Source organism: Magnolia sinica, chromosome 6 (genome assembly GCF_029962835.1).
Source record: "Magnolia sinica isolate HGM2019 chromosome 6, MsV1, whole genome shotgun sequence".
NCBI classification, from domain to species: Eukaryota; Viridiplantae; Streptophyta; class Magnoliopsida; order Magnoliales; family Magnoliaceae; genus Magnolia; species Magnolia sinica.
Window position 1 is genome coordinate 23254043 of NC_080578.1, and position 17891 is coordinate 23271933.

Genomic DNA, 17891 nt, shown 5'->3' on the forward strand with positions numbered 1-17891 from the left:
TTACTTCGACAATAATTACGTCTTTAACACCCCGGTTCCCGAAACTCGAGTACACTACTCGTTTTTGAAAAACCCAAGTGTTAACTTTTAAAGATAGCCTAAATTTCACGTACATTTTTTTCTTTATCAGAGTTAGCAATTTAGCAGAATAGAAACAAATTAAGTATACGAGGGAGTCCAAATATACATAATAAACTAATCGAGTGGCTACCTGAAGGCTTATACAAACCAATATCTTAAGTTTTTACAATACAAGATAGTACAAATTAAATATGAATGAAATCAGGAATAAAGAGTCACAAGATCATCTAGCTCCTCCTATTCCACGTGAACACCAATATACCCATCATCTGCATCTCCTGTACACTGAATATGGTTTAATAGCATCAATGGCTATCCTAGTGAGGTACAACCCCCAAGATTTACTAAACATCAAGATAATTAAGCATAGTTTTTAGGAACAATATATAATGAATAGTTTTCATGGTAATAAGACAATTCAACGTGGGCCTTAAATCATGTGGGGCCACCGACAATATAAACCATCCATTATCGATAATTTTTTCTTAGTTATTAGACAAAGTGATGAGGTTATTAGACGAAGTGACAAAGTTATACTAAACAAAGTGACGAGGTTGCTTAACAAAACAACATGATTCCACTAAACAAATTAATAAGGTTAAACGAGACAGAGCAAATATGGTTCCATTAGACAGTTACAGATTGTTGGAAAAAGTAATGGGTTGTTGGGCAAAGTGACCTGGTTCGACTAAAGGAAGTGACGAGGATGGAAGAGAAAGTGACTAGGTTCCACTAAACAAAGTGACGAGGTTGTTGGACAAAGTGACGAGGTTCACTAGACAAAGTGATTATGTTACAAGATAAAGTGATGAGGTTCTAATAGACAAAGAGACTATGTAGTAGGACAAAGTGACAAAGTTCTACTGTATCAAGTGACGGGATTCTAAATAGAGTGACGAGGTTGCTGGACAAAATGATAGGATTTCACTAGATAAAGTGAAAGGGGTGTTAGACAAAGTGACAAGGTTTTAATAAACAAAGTGACGTGATTATTGGACAAAGTAAGGGGTTTCCATTAGACAAATTAACGATGTTCCACTAGATAACTGATGGGGTTGCCAGAAAAATTAATAGAGTTTTGCTTGATAAAATGACGAGTTTTCAAATAAAGTGACTTAGTTCCATTAGAAAAAGTGACAATGTTACTATGCAAAGTGATAGGATCTCACTAGATAAAGTAGCGGCTTGTCAAATAAAATGACGGGGTTTCGATAGACAAAGTGATAGGTTCATTTGACAAAGTGATAGGGTTCCATTAAACAAAATGATGGGGGTTCCATTAGATAAACTAATGTGTCCATTTTATATAATCATCATGGTGAGTCCTATAAATTCAAGGGTGGATGTCTCTCTTCTAAATATTTTATTTGGTGTGGCTCACATAAATCTTGTGTTAAATTTTTTTTGGATTCGGGCCTAAATAATTACGCATTTAATTGTCAAAATGGATTTTGCATACACATCATGGTGGGCCCCCGTAAAAAATTCAATCCCTCATACTTCTCCAATTGTAATGAGAGTTTATATATATATATATATATATATATATATATATATATATTTGTATGGGGGGTGACTCTTGATTTTTCTAAGGCCCATTGCGATGTTTATGTAATATCCACTTAACCATTGGCTATTAAGTCTCATATTGAGTCTAGAGATACGCACTAAAGGAAATGGTTGGGAGAGAGATGTCCACCCTTTATTTTAAAGGGTCAACATTATATTTACATCAAAATCCACTTCAAGAACTAGATTATTTAAATTTAAAAAAAAAAACATTCTGCCAAAAAATCATACCGATACATAAATCACTTGGGCCAGACAAATGGAAACAATTTGGAAGGCGAGGATTCTTTATACACTGTTTACAATTATGTGGTCAACTTGAATTATAGATAGAACTGATTTTTTCGGCCTGTGGCCTAAAATGGGATGACGCACCTTGTGGTCTAGGTTGATTTTTCAGAAAACATCGTAGTATAACCCACCTGAGCCACTGACTATTTGCTTATACAAGTGATTTTGACAAAGGGGACACTGGTAGCATATACCAGCAACTACAGTACTATGTTTTATTGAAAAAGCTCTATTGGCTCCACCATGATGTATGTATTTTATCCACGCCATCCATCCATTTTTACAAATCATTGTAGTTCATGAGCACAAAATTGAGGAAGATCCAAATCTCAAGTGGACCACACCATAAGAAACATGGATGATTAGAAGATTAAAAACTTATTGAGGGCTATAAAAGTTTTGGATCAAGATGATATTTATATTTCTCTTCATCCATGTCTTTGTGACGTTATCAGTTGGTTGGATGGAAAATAAACATTACATTGGTCTCTACGAGATGTGTTCAATCACCACTTTTTCTATAGTGTGGTCCACTTGAGATATCGATCTATCTATTTTTAGACTCATGCTCTGATGTAAGTGGGCAAAATGGATAAATAGTGTGGATAAAAAAGCAACCATCATGATTAGAGGTGGGCATCGAGTTGATTCAAACCGAGTTAGGGCTGACCCATTGTAACGCCCTGGATTTCGGGGGACCGAGTAGATACTTGACTCCCGACATCCCGGGTGCTACTTATGCTTTGCGAAAGCAGGATTTTATAATTCGTTTTACCTGGCATTTGAGCAGTTCATAGAATTAAAATAGACTATGCGATGTACCCTGGAATAAACATAAATTTTAATGCAAGTAAATTAGTTAACAAGTAAAATACATCTATCCAGAGTACAGGACTAAAGCTGAGGAAAGTTTACAGTTCTAAGAATACAAATGTGTCGACTCTAAAATCTCATCAACATCCTGAAAGTGTCCTACTCGGCCCATCCAACAACTGGAAGTACAAGGACTCCGAGTCTATGTGAGCCTCCTCCAACGCATCGAATTTCTAGTACCTGCATCTATGAAAGTGACTGGTTGGTGTTTTAAAACACCGTCCCGGAGTGGGAGTGAGTGATCAACTCAGTGGGTTCCATTAGCAATAAGTTACACAAGTTATCAATTCCATTGACGAAGTTAGTGAAAAGCAACCAATCACAAGATCCTAATTACTCTTATTAATGCATATGCATGGTTTCATGATATGATGCATGCCCTCACATCTAACACTCCCTTGAGATACACCATCTAACATTCGCAATGCCAAACACTTTCTCAATGCAACCTCGATTGTTGAGTCGCCATCCTAACTAATGTGATGTAATGGTGAGTATATTATCCGTGTATTTAGTTACGTTCATTCATCAAGCAATTTGGGGAGACTGGGACACCCTAACGGAGTCAATGCCCTATCCCAATCGCGGGGCCTAGGCAGCCGCGTCAGCTTGCGCTTGCAATCCTTGATCATTTTGGGTTTGTCACTCCCAGATAACACATACGAAGGTGAATTGTAAGTTGAATCACTCGCAGTCACTACGGGGAGGCTCGTCACCCCAACGTAGGCGACAGCTCGAGCATATTGTCCCATTCCACCGTGCCTGGCTCACGAGGTGGGTTTGTACCCTAGATTGCTCACAGTTACTACGGGGAGGCTCGTCACCCCAGCATAGGCTGACAGCTTGAGCACAGTATCTCATTCCACCATGCCCGGTTCACGAGACTTGTGGATCACATCATAATTGTTATTAGTAGGAGCTACATGGACGTAGAGTGTCTCAGGTTCAAATAGGCGCGATCATACATGGTTAACTGACATGGTTGGTCAGTTAGTGGGCCAATTTGTTCAATTCGGGTGAACTATGGAACACCCGACATTGGGTGCAAGCATCCCACATAGTCCAACTACCGTCGGCCATCCGTGTTCGACCTAAATTGTTCAGATTGGTCATTGGGCGGCCCAACCGGCGGACATGCAGGCACATTATCCCCAAATCATCACAAATTTAGGGATACATCAAAATCAATTTCATGGTGGAATTTGAAGTAAAGAATGGCAGGATTTCAATATCTTAGCCTAATCTAACATGAAAGCAAAACATTAGCTATTCTAAACATGGTTAGGCAAATTTAAGGAGACTAACTACCAATAAATTTCTTACAAATCAGCATGCACAACAAATTCACACACACAATCATTAATTTCGGCCTAGGTTCGATAATTGGTCACCTAAAACTAATGGTCCGCACCTAAAAATGGTTTAACGGTTCGGAATGCCACTCATATGGTTCCGGTCCCGCGGATTAGTGTATCGAGGCCCTGTGATGATGGAATTAGCTTGTAAGGGTGTATGCACAAGGTTCTATGATGTTGGATTTTGGAGAGGGTTGGAGGGTTACCTTTCTATCATCGATGGACCACTTCTACGGCAGCGGAGTTGTGAGCTCCGACGCGGGATTGTGGTAGGAGAGGGAAATTCCCCAAATTCTACCTCCTTAGAGCTCCCTCTCTCTCTACTCTCCTCTCTCTCTCTCTCTCTCTCTCTCTCTCTCTCTCTCTCTCCTTACAGCAAAATTCATATGAGAGTGAAGGAGAGAGATTTTGGGACTTATATAGTCTGAAAATTTGTCTAAATGATCCTAAGAACTCTTGTTTTAACATATATACCCCTTATGGGTAGATTTCTGGTCCCTGGGGCCATCCCAGTAGCCCCCTGGCTCATTTGCACTATAAAATAGGTGTCTCATAGTTAGATGAAGGGGTTGTCCCAAGTTTGGTGGCAAACGGATGAGTCAATTAATCGCAGGGGCCCGATTTGCGATCAACGGTCATAGATGTTCGATCGGGGTCCCAGTTATACAGATATGAGCATGAAAATATCCTTGGCTCATGGCCCAAGTTTGATTACAATTCAATGATTAGAATGTCACAACTTCGCCAAAGAGTGAAAGGTCTATTTCACTTAAGTTTTCATATTTTAGCCTAGGGGATCCACGTGTTTCAAGCACTTGGCTTCCAGCCCAAGTCGACCAGCTCTGGGCGCTTTCTTGGTTCGCCACCTGTGATAGACGTCAAGGCCAGTGAGACAGACATTATTATATAATTTCAGAACTAGTGGGCCACTAATGAGCGATTTGGAGCTCGTTCGGGTAATCGGGAAATTTTTTTGAATGAATTGTGTATGGAGATTTCTTAGGCACAGTTGTTAGGGTCTGGATTAACTAAGTTCACGGTGTGGCCTATTCGAAATTAGCAAAAATGGTGATTCGGTCATGATCACTCTAAACCGTTAGTTCTTAGGCTAAAGGAGTAAATAGGTTGACTTGGTCCATTAGTTAAGATCTAGGTCATAGCTGGCTCGGCTTTGGGTAGATCTTTAATTTAGTTACAATTGTCTTAATTAGTCAATGATGAGTCGGTTAGATTTGGGCCCTAGATGAATAATTCACGAGACTAGACTTGAGGTTTAAGTGATCAGGTGGATTAGTTGCTTCATACGATTGGTTAATCGAATTTATGCGGTTCTTTACTAAACATCACTACTAAAAAACAAAGCAAAGGCTATGGACCATGGGATATATATATATATATATATATATATATATATATATATATATATATATATATATATATATATATATATATGGGAAAAGGTACTATGCGCTCGACCTCTCGAGTCCGTCCCATGAGGTCGAGCTGTGTGGGCCCCACTGTGATGCGTTTCGAACATCTACCCCATCAGTCAGATGCACCATTCCAACATGGGCCTAGGTCTCAAAAATCAAGTCAATCAGTGAGTTGTGTGGGCCACACCACATACAGAAGTGGGGAGGGTCCGTGCACCATTAAAACATTCATAATCATTTTTTGGGCCCACTGAGATGTGGTTTGCAAATCCAGCCCATCCATTATGTGTGTCCCACTTGGATGAGGGTTCAGACCAAGTTTCAACAGCATTAAAAACTCAGGTGGGCCCCACAAAGTGCTTTTATATGTTTTAACGATGTCTTTATATGATTTTAGATGGTATGGCCCACCTGAGTTCCGTATACAGCTGATTTTTGGGATATCCCATAATTTAGAGGGGACCCATCAAATGCACGGTGTTGATGGTCGACACGCATCACGGTGGGGCTCACACAGCTCGACCTCACGGGAGCTTATCGTGAGGTCGAGCGCATAGTACCTTTTCCTTTTATATATATATATATATATATATAGGATTTTTGACAATCCAAAATAGAAAAAATTCAGGATGTTACACCTGACTCGATTCGGTTTTGAAATAGGCCTGACCCGAACTCGACCCGACTCGATACCGAGTCCAGCATGCCTAACCTGATCCGAGTCCAGGTCTGTCCTGGATTAATCCAGACTGAATCTGAACCGATCACAAGTACCGATTTGGGTCGAGTCTTAAAATAATATGAGAAAACGGATGGATGGAGTAGATATACAACGCATAGATCAATGTCGCAGCTAATATTCCTTGCTAATCAAGCAGATTTTGTAAATATTTTTTTTATCTTATAAAATTGTCGTGAGATGACATGACCTAATTAAATTTTAGAAGAACGAAATTAGAGGCGAATTAGCTACCGACACGTTGAGTAGCTAGACTCGCTACTGAAGTGACGCCATCAAGTTCTGTGGGGGCCACCATGATGTATGTGTTGTATCCACACTGTACATCCATTTGGAGAGATCATTTTAGGGCATGATCAAGAGAATGAGGTAGATCCAAAGCTGGAGTAAACCCCACCATAGAAAATAGTGAGGAGAGTGACGTCCACCGTTGAAGCCTTCATAAGGTCCACCGTGATTTTTATTTGAGATCTAACATGTTCATAAGTTAACACATATATTAAAGAAGCAGAGACACAAATATCAGCTTAATCTTAAACTTTTGTGGCCCTTAGAAGTTTTTAATGGTGAGCGTACTCTCTTCACTGTTTTCTGTGGTGGGGTCCACTCGAGTTTTGGATCTAATTCATTCTTTAGCTCATGCCCTAAAATGGTCTCTCCAAAGGGATGGACAGTGTGGATACAAAACATACATCATAGTGGGACCGGCATAACTACGTGACGTCACTTTAACAGCGACTCCTACTACTAAACCTGTGCGCTGAATCTCCAAATGAAAACTTAAATAAAAATCACTATAGACCTTAAGTTAACACAAACATTGAAGAAGGGAAAACACAAATATTAGCTTGATGGAAAACTTTTGACCCATAGAAGTTTTTAATGGTGGGCGTGACTCTCTCCACTGTTTTCTATGGTGGCGTCCACTCGAGTTTTGGATCTGATTCATTCTATGGCTCGTGCCCTAAAATGATCTCTCCAAATGGATGGACGGTGTGGATACAAAACATACATCATGGTGGGACCTACATAACTAAGTGACGTCACTTGAGTAGCGAATCTCACTACTCAACCTGTGCGCTGAATCCCCGAATGGAAGGAAGGGGATTACGCAGTGATAAACTCCCTACGTTAGCGTACAGTGTGGATACAAGGTGGGCCCAACTGAGTTTACTCAGTACGGTAAGAGCAAGAGCATACCGTAATCAGTATGCAATCCGATTTCCAAGCGAAACCGTCTAACAGTGTTAGACTTGTCCTGAAATGTAAAAAATTTTAATATATTTAAAAAAAAAACCGGTGACGTGGCACTTATAGTGACGTGGACCAATAATAATATTGGATTCAGCTACTCGCTATTTCCATGAAACAGTGGATTCGCCCTCCCTTTTCCTTATGTCTTCGGCCCAGTTTGTTAAATCTGAAGTTTAAATCCTGAATCTAAAGTCCGAAGCTGAATTTGGAATCTGAAGCCTAAATCTGAAATCTGAAGTCAAAAAACTTGTTTGATAATTATGGTTGTAGTCTGAAAATTAAGTATTGAATTTGAAACAATTTGTTTGTTAACAAACATCTGAAATGTCTGAAATATGTTAATTTAACACATTTGCCCCCATCTCCTATTTGGAAATATTTTACATTATAAAGAAATTATTTTTTATTAAATATTACCATGAGGGGGTAATGAAAATTTCTTTGTTGGATCAAGCACAGCATCCATAAGGACCCTTGAATCATGTGCCACCCCTTCCCATCCAGTTATAACATATGTAAAAATCATATTAAAGTCATATGGTCATAACATTCTTAGCACATTCACCCCTTCCTCTTCCTCTATAAGGTATTTGTTTATCTGTTGGAATAATGTCAAATAAACAGTACAGTGGACCATAGGAGGATTTTAATGGTAGATGTTCAATCCCCAGTGATGTTTATTTGTCATCCAAACTGTGGAAGCATTGATTTCCACCGTTGAAACATTTCTAAGGCCCCCAATGATGTTTATTTGTCATCCAAACTGTTCATAAGATCACGCCGACATGGATGAATGGAAAACACAAATATCATCTTGATCTAAAACTTCCGTGGGCCTCCAAGAACTTTTCAATGGTAGACTTCAATTCACACTATTTCAGGTGGTGTGGTCTACTTAAACTTTGGATATGATTAATTTTTGGTTGAAAGCCCTAAATTTATATGATAAAGCGGATGTACGGAGTTGATACAATGCACGAATGATGGCGGGCCCCACAGAGTTTACTGAGTACGAGTAGCGTACTCCTCGAGTTACTCAGTACGCAATCTGCTTCCGTTTCAAAAGGAGATCAAAGTTACATGGGCCTTACAATAATGTATTAATGTATTTATTGTATTCACATCGTTCATAAAAGTTTTGAGATTATTTTAGAGCGTTTTCCAAAAAATGAATCGTATCCAACACTCAAATGGACCACACCAAAAATAGCAGCGAGATAATGATTTTCACCGTTAAAAAATTCGCAGGCCCCACTATAACGTTTATTTTCCACCTAATTTATTCATAAGGTCAAAAATATCTAGATAAAGAAGAAAAACAAATTTCATATTGATCCAAAACTTTTGTGACCCCAAAAGGGTTTCAATGATAGACGTTCAGTCCCCTACTGCTTTTTGCAGTGTAGTCTAGTTTATCTTTAGATCTGTTTTATTTTTCGGCTCAAGTCTTACGACAAGCTCACAAAATGGATGGACGGTTTGGATATAATAAATACATCATGATGCGACCCACAGAACTTGCTAGAGTCAATGCACCAGCCGATCCACTTCCAATCCCGTCCCTGACTCGAGACGGATTGGCTACTACCCCTGACACCAGCCGGCTGGTGGTCAGTGCTCCGTGGGCCCAACTATGATGTACGTACGTGTTTCATCCATTCCGCTCGTCCATTTTTACATATTATTTTAGTGCTTGATACAAAAATGACAGGGATATAAATCTTAGGTAGGCTATACCACAAGGTAAAGAAATGAATGGATATCCACCATTAAAATTCTTCTAAGGCCCACTGTATTGTTTATTTGTCATCCAATCTGTTGATTAGTTCATAAAGACCCAGTTGAAAGGAAACAATAAATATCAACCTTATTCAAAACTTTTATGGCCCTTAAAACGTTTTTAATGGTCAAAGTTCATTCAACACTGTTTCTTGTAATGTGGTCCACTTGAGATTAATATATAGTTCATTTTTTTTCCTCTTACCATAAAATGATATATAAAAATAGATGAACGGCATAGATGAAACACATAAAATAATATTTAGGCATAAAGAAGTTTCACAAGTTAAAGGTTGATTTTATATTGCCCAAACAATTTAAAAGAAAAAATTGCCCTAGTAACTTGAAAAAAGATACTTTTGGAAGCAAAAATTTTTTGTTTTATGAAAAATCACGGAGCGCATTCCACGTTCCCCATTAAGCCAGACTCCTATCACGGAAAAAATTCAGTAAAAAACCACTTAGCACTTCCATCTAACAATGTATTAACAAACACCACTAAACATAGAAAATTTTCCCCATTCTATGTTAAGTGCAAAAATTCAGCAGCCTTTGTCTCTTTTGATTGAAGTTGATATTAGTGGGAAAAATGTTTTGGTGCAAAACAGAAGTGGAATGTATTTTGGATGCAAAAGTTGTCGGCCCATTGTATTATATAAGTCATATCAATGCCATCCATACATTCTGCCAGCTCATTTTAGGGGATATCATTTTAGGGGATAAGCCCAAAAATGAGAGGCAGATCTAAAGCTCAAGTAAACCACACCGGATGAAATAGTGAGAATTGAACGCCAATTGTTGATAATTGCTTGTCATCACATAAATTTTGAATCAAGCTAACTTACATATTTTTACCTTTTATCTCTATTAGTATGATCTTATGAACATTTTGGATGACAAATAAACATCAGTGTGGGCCCTGTGAAGGTATTGACTTTCAATTGATGGGGTCCGTTAGGACCAATGTTTCATGTGGTGTGGTCCATTTGAATTATGGATTTATCTCATTTTTTTACGGCTACTCTAAAATAAGATTATGAAAAGGATGAACGGCATGGATATAGCATATTCATCATGGGGTGCTTCATATTTTTGTGCGTATAGAAACGCATGGAATCCATTTACCACGTGGGCCGGATTCCTGTGTTCCAATTAATCCATGGGAGATTGTCTACGAATGGATCCCACCCGTTCATTCACCATGCCACGTTCCAATTAATCCACGGGAGATTGTCTACTGATGGATCCCATCCGTTTATTCACCATGCCACGCCTATTCTGTGCCCCGTACCAATTTGGATGTGCATGGATATATCATAGATGACTGATCACGTACAACTGTTTGTAGGTTAACTTCCCCTCCCCAATTTTAACTAAAATTCTGAACGTGTAAAAATTTGGTAAGCACCTTATTACCAATACAACAAGCATTTGTATCAGGGATTAGAGATGTTAAAAGAGTTCGACCTCCTTTTTTTTTCATATTTGTTCCTTCCTTTTCATTATACAAGACGAAATACCTCTCCTTTTCATATTTGTAAATAACACCTTCAATATTTGTACCGAATTTTTTGCTAGTGTTACATGACTACCAAATTACATTTTAGCCAAGTTATTAAGGTTGATACACATGATGTCAGAAATCACATGAGTGGCGTGGCCTAACTTAAATTGAACTATTCATATCACAAGTCCTTATTTAGATATAACTTAAACTAATAATTAGAATAATTTAATTTATTAAATAGCCAATTGATCTTTTTTTTATGGTTAGTGAAAAAAGTGGATAGACTGATGTGAACACCATACCCTATAGACATATGTTATATAGGCTACACATTGCACATCACCAACGTTTCATAACTGACAATGGATACTTCGGTCTTAGTGTGTATGAGTCGTTGAAGGATCATATCCATACCCAACTTCGTGATACAACAAGAAGTTGGGTATTGATCCAATCGAATCTGTAGTGTTTTACTCACATTATTAATTTTGCCATTTTCATTTCTTTATTTCAACCTAGAAAACATTATTATTGGTTGGTTCATGTATAAGACCTTACCACTGTAAAATGCATGTTATCCCACCAAAACCTTTAACAACTTAAAAGTAACGGCATTCGCACATTCTCTCATCATCCACTGGGAGAATTTAACTAGGGAACTCACAAATACATAAAAGGTTGGGTGCTGTTTACAAATATTAGAAGGTGAGGGTCTTTTTTTTTTTTATTGCATAGATAAAACTCCTCTCCTTTTCATATTTGTAAATAACATCTTTAATTTTTGTCTATTGCATGCAAATGCCCAAATTTTCTCTATTATTAAATGAAAGCTTAACTTGTTAGTTAAGATACCAAATTACATTTTACCCCTTAGTTGAAAAAGCTAGTTATTCAGCTAAGTTGTTAAAGACGATACACAAGATAGAAGAAATTGCACAATTGACATTGTCACGATTTGAAGTGAACTATTCATATCACTGGTCCTAATTTATATAAAACTTAAATTCATAATTACAATAATTTAATTTATTAATTAGCCAGTTAATCTACATTTTTTGGATGGCTAGACAGAAAACTGTATGAACCGTTCCTAAATGGTTAAGGAACGGTTTTCAACCGTGGCTAAATAAGGCGTCGCAAAAAAAATTAGCGACGGTTGAAAACCGTCGCAAATTTTCAATTTCCAACCCATTTCTAAATCATAAAAATGAAAAGTTCTTTAGCAACAGGCATATCTAAACATTAAGTGCATCGAGTGAAAAGATTCACATCAAATCAGTTCCTTACACACGGAATAAAAAGTATAAATTGGATGGATGCAACTAAGAATCTGAGATAACAGAAATTGAGAATAAAAGTGCCCCTCCATGATCATGATCATTACAGAGAACAGTGAGGAAAATGTACTGGTAGCTTCACTGTTAAAGAAGACTGACATTGAGGAAGAAAACAATCGAGTAATGTGGAGGAAAAGTTGTCAGTTGTGATGATAATTCCTTGATATGATCCTTTATCACAAACAGTGCTGATGACAATACTGACAAAGTTATTAGTATAAACATATAAATTCAACCTATTTTATTTGGAAAAGAAATTAAACAACATACATATGCAAAGCATAATTTGTGCCCAGGATATTTTATTACTTCAAACTGCTCGCCAAGGCCAGGTATTTAACGCATGTTAGACCACAAAATTATATTCTGTGTTTTCCATGTAGGTCTAACACTAAATCTTACATGACACTAGGCAGAAGGTGACTTTTAACTGTAACTGGTAGAATAAATTTGAGGTACCTTGCACATACAAGGAGTGGCCCCGAAAGGAAGGAATTTTCAACTCTTCTCAAACTAGGATCTTTTGGATTTGCATGAGATATTAACGAACAAACACCCTGAAAATATGCAAATCCACAATCCAAACTCAATTCCAGTTCTATCCTGTAAAGACATATATTCTTAGAAGTAAAAAGGAATACCAGCAAAAAAAAGTAGGAGCTACAACAGGTGTACCCCTGGTGTGAGCCAGCGATAATCAGATGGTTAGGATCATTCAACATGATCAATTTTTGAAAAGGGATAGAAAATAAAAGGTGGGCATCAGCATTCATTGGAGATAGGCACAATGCTTGTATGTCCCCAAACAAGAACTCATGACATATATCACAGAAAATTAAGAAAGTAAATACGGTGAAAGAACCAAAAAAAAGAAAGTAGGATCGTCAATGGCCCTGGTTTGAGATGGGCTAGCAACATCATATTGAATTGTGATGAATCTTTGTTCAACTAAGTATATATGATGGGATTTAGATAATTTGTCTTTTTAAAAATATTTTATTAAAATGGATGGTCAGAATTAGAATAATGAATGATTAAGACTAAATCAAAGTTTGCTTGGAAAAAAGTATATATGCATGTAATGACTTTTTTATGACTGAATGATGAATGGAACTTTAGTTTACTTGTCCTAACTCATTTTATTTCTGTTTCATTTTGGTCTACTGACTTGTTTTGTTGCTAGATGACAAGACAACTATGGCTGTACTTCAATCCCGACATTTGATTAACTAATCTTAGAAGGTATTTACACAATTACCAGAACAATGCCTTCTGGAAATCTAAACATGGCAGACCATAACATAAATGCTTATTATCAAAAGCATAAACAGTCTATGTGATAGATTGTAGAAATTATTATGATCAACAAAGCAGCATTTTGACCCAACCCAAGCTATTACAAATTAAAGAATAATCGTATGATTAGAATAAAGCCAGTCTTTTTTTCACCTCTTAAGCATTTGTCCAAGCAAATGGGTCATGGATTTTCAAACACTTTAATAAGTTCTGCAAGCTCTGCAACTGGAAACATCTGAATTTAAGAAAAAATAAAATAAAATTATATCATAGCAATGCTGAAAATGATATAATTAGTAAAAGGTATCAATCCAAAAATTATAATGAGAGAGAGAGAGAGGAGAAAATGCAGAAGATCAACGGAGAGATAGCACACTCCCTTTTATTATGCGCTGAAGATTTTGGAAATCTGGTGGTCACTGTGCCTCTTCTTGAAGCTCCTAAAGGAAAATCATAAGAGCAAGTTTCCAAATTCAAAATGAACCAGGAGAACTTCAAAGTAGAATTAATGGAGAAGTGCCTCTTCTGTAGGCAATTTAAACTCATCTGATTTGTCTTTGATATTGAGCTGCAATTCTACCTCTGTATCTTTTAGTTCTCTTGCCTTTTCCTTATCAATTGCTCTGGGATATTTGATCCATCCGAATACAAAGTCAGAACCTGAATCTGAATCTTTCTCTACAACGTGAAAGAAAAACCCATAAGAAACAAATTCAAGGAGATATTATACAATTCCACTGGAATAACCAGCATTTCCATATGGGCTAGCATTCCATACTATTTCTTGTGGTGTGGCCACTTGAGTATTTTATCTGCCTCACTTTTTGTCTCACATCAAAAAAGGATACAATGAAACTGATGGACAGAGTGGACGTCATATGGACATCACAGTGGGCCTCATAGAGCTTTCAGTTATGAGAGCCTGAAAGTACTTGTACCATATCCACAATTTGTTCCTCCTGAGGAGCAAGCACCATAACAGGCAAGAAAGACTTGTTGCTTGTGTAACTGTGAACACATTCAATTAGAAATTTCACAGGCATAAAATGTAAATAGATTCAACATTACCAAGCTTGAATTAAAATCCAATCATGCACTAAGCTATAGATATCTTTTTCCCTAAATAAAAGCTTGCATGTATATTAATAGAAGGAGATTTACCACGTAGTGCCCATCCATGTATTCAAGAGTGGCACCAATTGGAACTTGTGAATCATACATTACCAGTCCAACCTGCCATTGATTGTATATTTTACTTAAAATGCTCAATGTGCAGTGACAACTGACAAATGAAAAAGTAAATGAATATCAGGCAATTCTTAACTTTGATCACTTGCTTAATGGGTCTAGATTGACTCCTCTATTTATAAAAACACCAGTCAAATCTTGTCTACGAGTCTGTACAAAAACAGGGGAAAGAAAAGACGTGAAGAAAAGAAATTCCATAAAACATAATCAAACAAATGCATCTTTTAAGCCAACTACAGTGATCTGTCACGAATAATTGTACAGATGCCTCTACTAGGTGACCCACTGATTCAGAGGGGCCACAAAAAAGGAGATTTTCCAACAAGGGCGAGAGCATTACACAAATGAAAATTTCTGTGAACTTCAAAGATCAAAGATCATAAGGGAAGACATAATTCAGTCAGCATTAACAATAAATTCTGCTTACAGAGTTCACCATCTGAAGAGTCATTTGGGTGTAAATCTCATCAATATCTCTCTCTGCCTGTTGTTCCAAGCAATATATGCAGAGAGATTGAGGATAACTTGTGCCTACGAACGCTGCACAAATTTTTAACATGAAAGAGAAAAGTTTGCTGAAAATAAAATTCAGAATTAAATGAAACCAGATAGTTATAAATCCTGAAAAGAAAAAGTAAATTTTGAATAGGATAAGAAACCATAAATAAATGATTATCACCCGAGGGTTTAGAGCAACCCATAATCATTTATTTTGCAATTACAAACCATCTCTTTTAGTTTTAGCATCAGAACACATCATCTATTTATTATGGGGAGAAATTGCAAAGGCAAAAGAGTTAATAATCAAATCAAAATGAAAAAAAAAAAAAAGCATTTCTAGTAAAGGTCAACTCTGGTTCTTGCAACGAACAAATCTTGATTCATTGCCAGTTGCCACCGTCCACTGTACATGTGGCTGTGTGGTCAGTGGATCTAGACTGTCAATGGATCTTGTGGTGTAATGTCAATCAAAGTCTCCATAAGAAGGCCGGACTGATTCACCTCAATTGATGAATTTTGAGGTATAATTATTTTATCGTCTTCAACCTGCAAGCAAAATGGTACCTTAAACAACTTTCAATGAAGTTCAGGAAAAGAAACACTCAAAGCGGTTTCACAAACAATAAGCACTAAAGAAGAAACAGCAAGCACTAAAGAAGAGCAGCCCCCTTCCCAAATAAGAAAGAGATCCTTCATAACCTGCACATCCCACATAACCTGCAAGTTGCTCCAAGCAACACCTTGGGTATCCTTTATCCAAAGGCCTTCAGACAATCCCAATTTGCTGATCAGCCATCTAAACAACAAGCTTCAATGTGATCATTGGACGAGATCTGAAAACAAGGCCTTAAAGCAGCTGCAGCAGCATCTCAGACCACACCCAGGTACAATCCCATCTGGCAGCCTACACATCCCTAGAATGTCGAACCAGCAGAAGCATCATGATCTCTTCTGCACATCCATCAGGATGGTGGAAGAGCACAGGGGAGGCCTACACCACAATAAATCAATCATCCTCCAAACTTATCTCAGCCAGCGTCCCTCCAACTCCAGCAGGCGAGCACATCTCATAGACTTCTAACAGATTAAATGGAGAGCTTGTAAACCATAGAAGAAGGAAGATGACTTCTATCATATCGGCCCCAATCTTGTTGAGCCAAACCCCATGGACTTGCAGCTGCAGCAGATGTCTTTATCATTTTATAATGTTAAATAAAGAAAGAAATATCCAAAACAATCTAAAACGTTCATATTTGCAGCCTTTCTGAATCTTCAAGAGATCTAGAAACAAAATGCTAATCATCTTCCTTTCTGCAATCAGGCATCTTGGAATTTCTTCTTACCATTTCTTGTAGTAAGAAAGAAAATGTCTCCTGTTGTGTTCCAAGCAATCTCGTTTACCTGACAACAAAGCATTTTGTGTCTAAGCAGCAACTAACTTGGAAATAATGAATATCAGTGAGTTCAAAAGACAGGACTTATCCTTGAAAGGCAACGGTAGCAAGAAGAATTCTACAATATGAAGGTGTGCCTTGCAAACTTTTCTGTTATAGAAATGTACACTGTTGAAAACTTTCTGAATCTGACCATGATGTTTACATGTTTCTCAATCTGCACAGACCATGTAAAAGGAATGCTTGTGCAAAAAGAATAAGAAAAACACTTGATTAGATGAGACCTGCCAAGAAGTTCAAACGAAAAGAAAAAAAGAAACAAGTTTTTCACCTTCTGTGCAAGTCCTATCTGATCGAAGTTATTGTGCATATCAATTGACTCCCGCAGCCTCTCATAGTCCTCCTCTTCAACATAGATTTCATTCAAAGCCTCATTTACAACAGCTATGTTGTTGCTCTGGACTGCAATCATGTATGGCTTAAACAAGAAGCAGATGACCAGCCTGAAACCCACAAAGAAGGAATACATAACCAAAATGAATATGGACAATACGAGTGACTATCTTTCTCATGTCAATACAATACCCTTACACTTTCAATGAAAGACAGGTATTGATATGATATGAAAAATACACAAAAATCACTGGGTTCAATAGAGTATTGAAAGTTCATCTCAATGTATGATATGGTGGAAGGATTGATACATGCTTGCTAGCCCTTGGGTAGAAAAGGCATACCTTTGCACAACATCACGTGCCAGGTGACATTTGAAGGGATATCAGATGTCAAAGCTGTCCATCAGGTTGGCCTAAATGCCAAATGTTCTCATCCAACAATCAGAAATGCTCACTGATCACGTTGCCATGGTAGAGATTTCAGTAAAGAATAGTGTAAGTGTCAATTAAAAACAAGAGGAAGCATCCCATGATTGAAAATAATATATATTTTTATTTCTAAAATGGTAGAGATTTCAGTATGTTATAGTACATCCAAAAGGTAAGAAGACAATCTTTTCCAGTCCTTACCATAATTAAGTAGCTTATATGCAAGTTCAATCCATGTAAAATACATTGGAGAGGTTCTACATTGAGTTTTTCATTACTAAACTTGACAGGTTGAGAGAGTTATCTTGTTTCCTTCAAAAAAAAAAAAAGAACAACTAAATTTATGTGCATGTTCAGTACATCTGTGAATTCTTAACTATTTCTTGATTGAAGTAGTCAGAGCAACTACA

General features: G+C 37.3%; 1 protein-coding gene across 1 annotated transcript; it reads right to left on the reverse strand.

Moving 5' to 3' along the window:
• Positions 1-16562: 16562 nt before the first annotated feature.
• On the reverse strand, positions 16563-17212 carry LOC131249920 (clathrin heavy chain 1-like). The gene is made up of 2 exons (XM_058250655.1): positions 16989-17212; positions 16563-16664 (listed from the first exon to the last, which is right to left on the reverse strand). The coding sequence occupies exons 1-2, from the start codon at positions 17184-17186 to the stop codon at positions 16581-16583; spliced, it is 282 nt and encodes a 93-aa protein (XP_058106638.1). The 5' UTR covers positions 17187-17212; the 3' UTR covers positions 16563-16580.
• Positions 17213-17891: the final 679 nt, after the last annotated feature.

What these genes read in the sequence shown, in the direction of transcription:
- LOC131249920 (XM_058250655.1), bottom strand. Translation starts at nt 17,186, where the DNA reads ATGTATTCCTTCTTTGTGGGTTTCAGGCTGGTCATCTGCTTCTTGTTT. An exon ending in AGATAGGACTTGCACAGAAG is followed by an intron (nt 16,665 to 16,988) that starts GTGAAAAACTTG and finishes CTTTGTTGTCAG; the next exon opens with GTAAACGAGATTGCTTGGAA.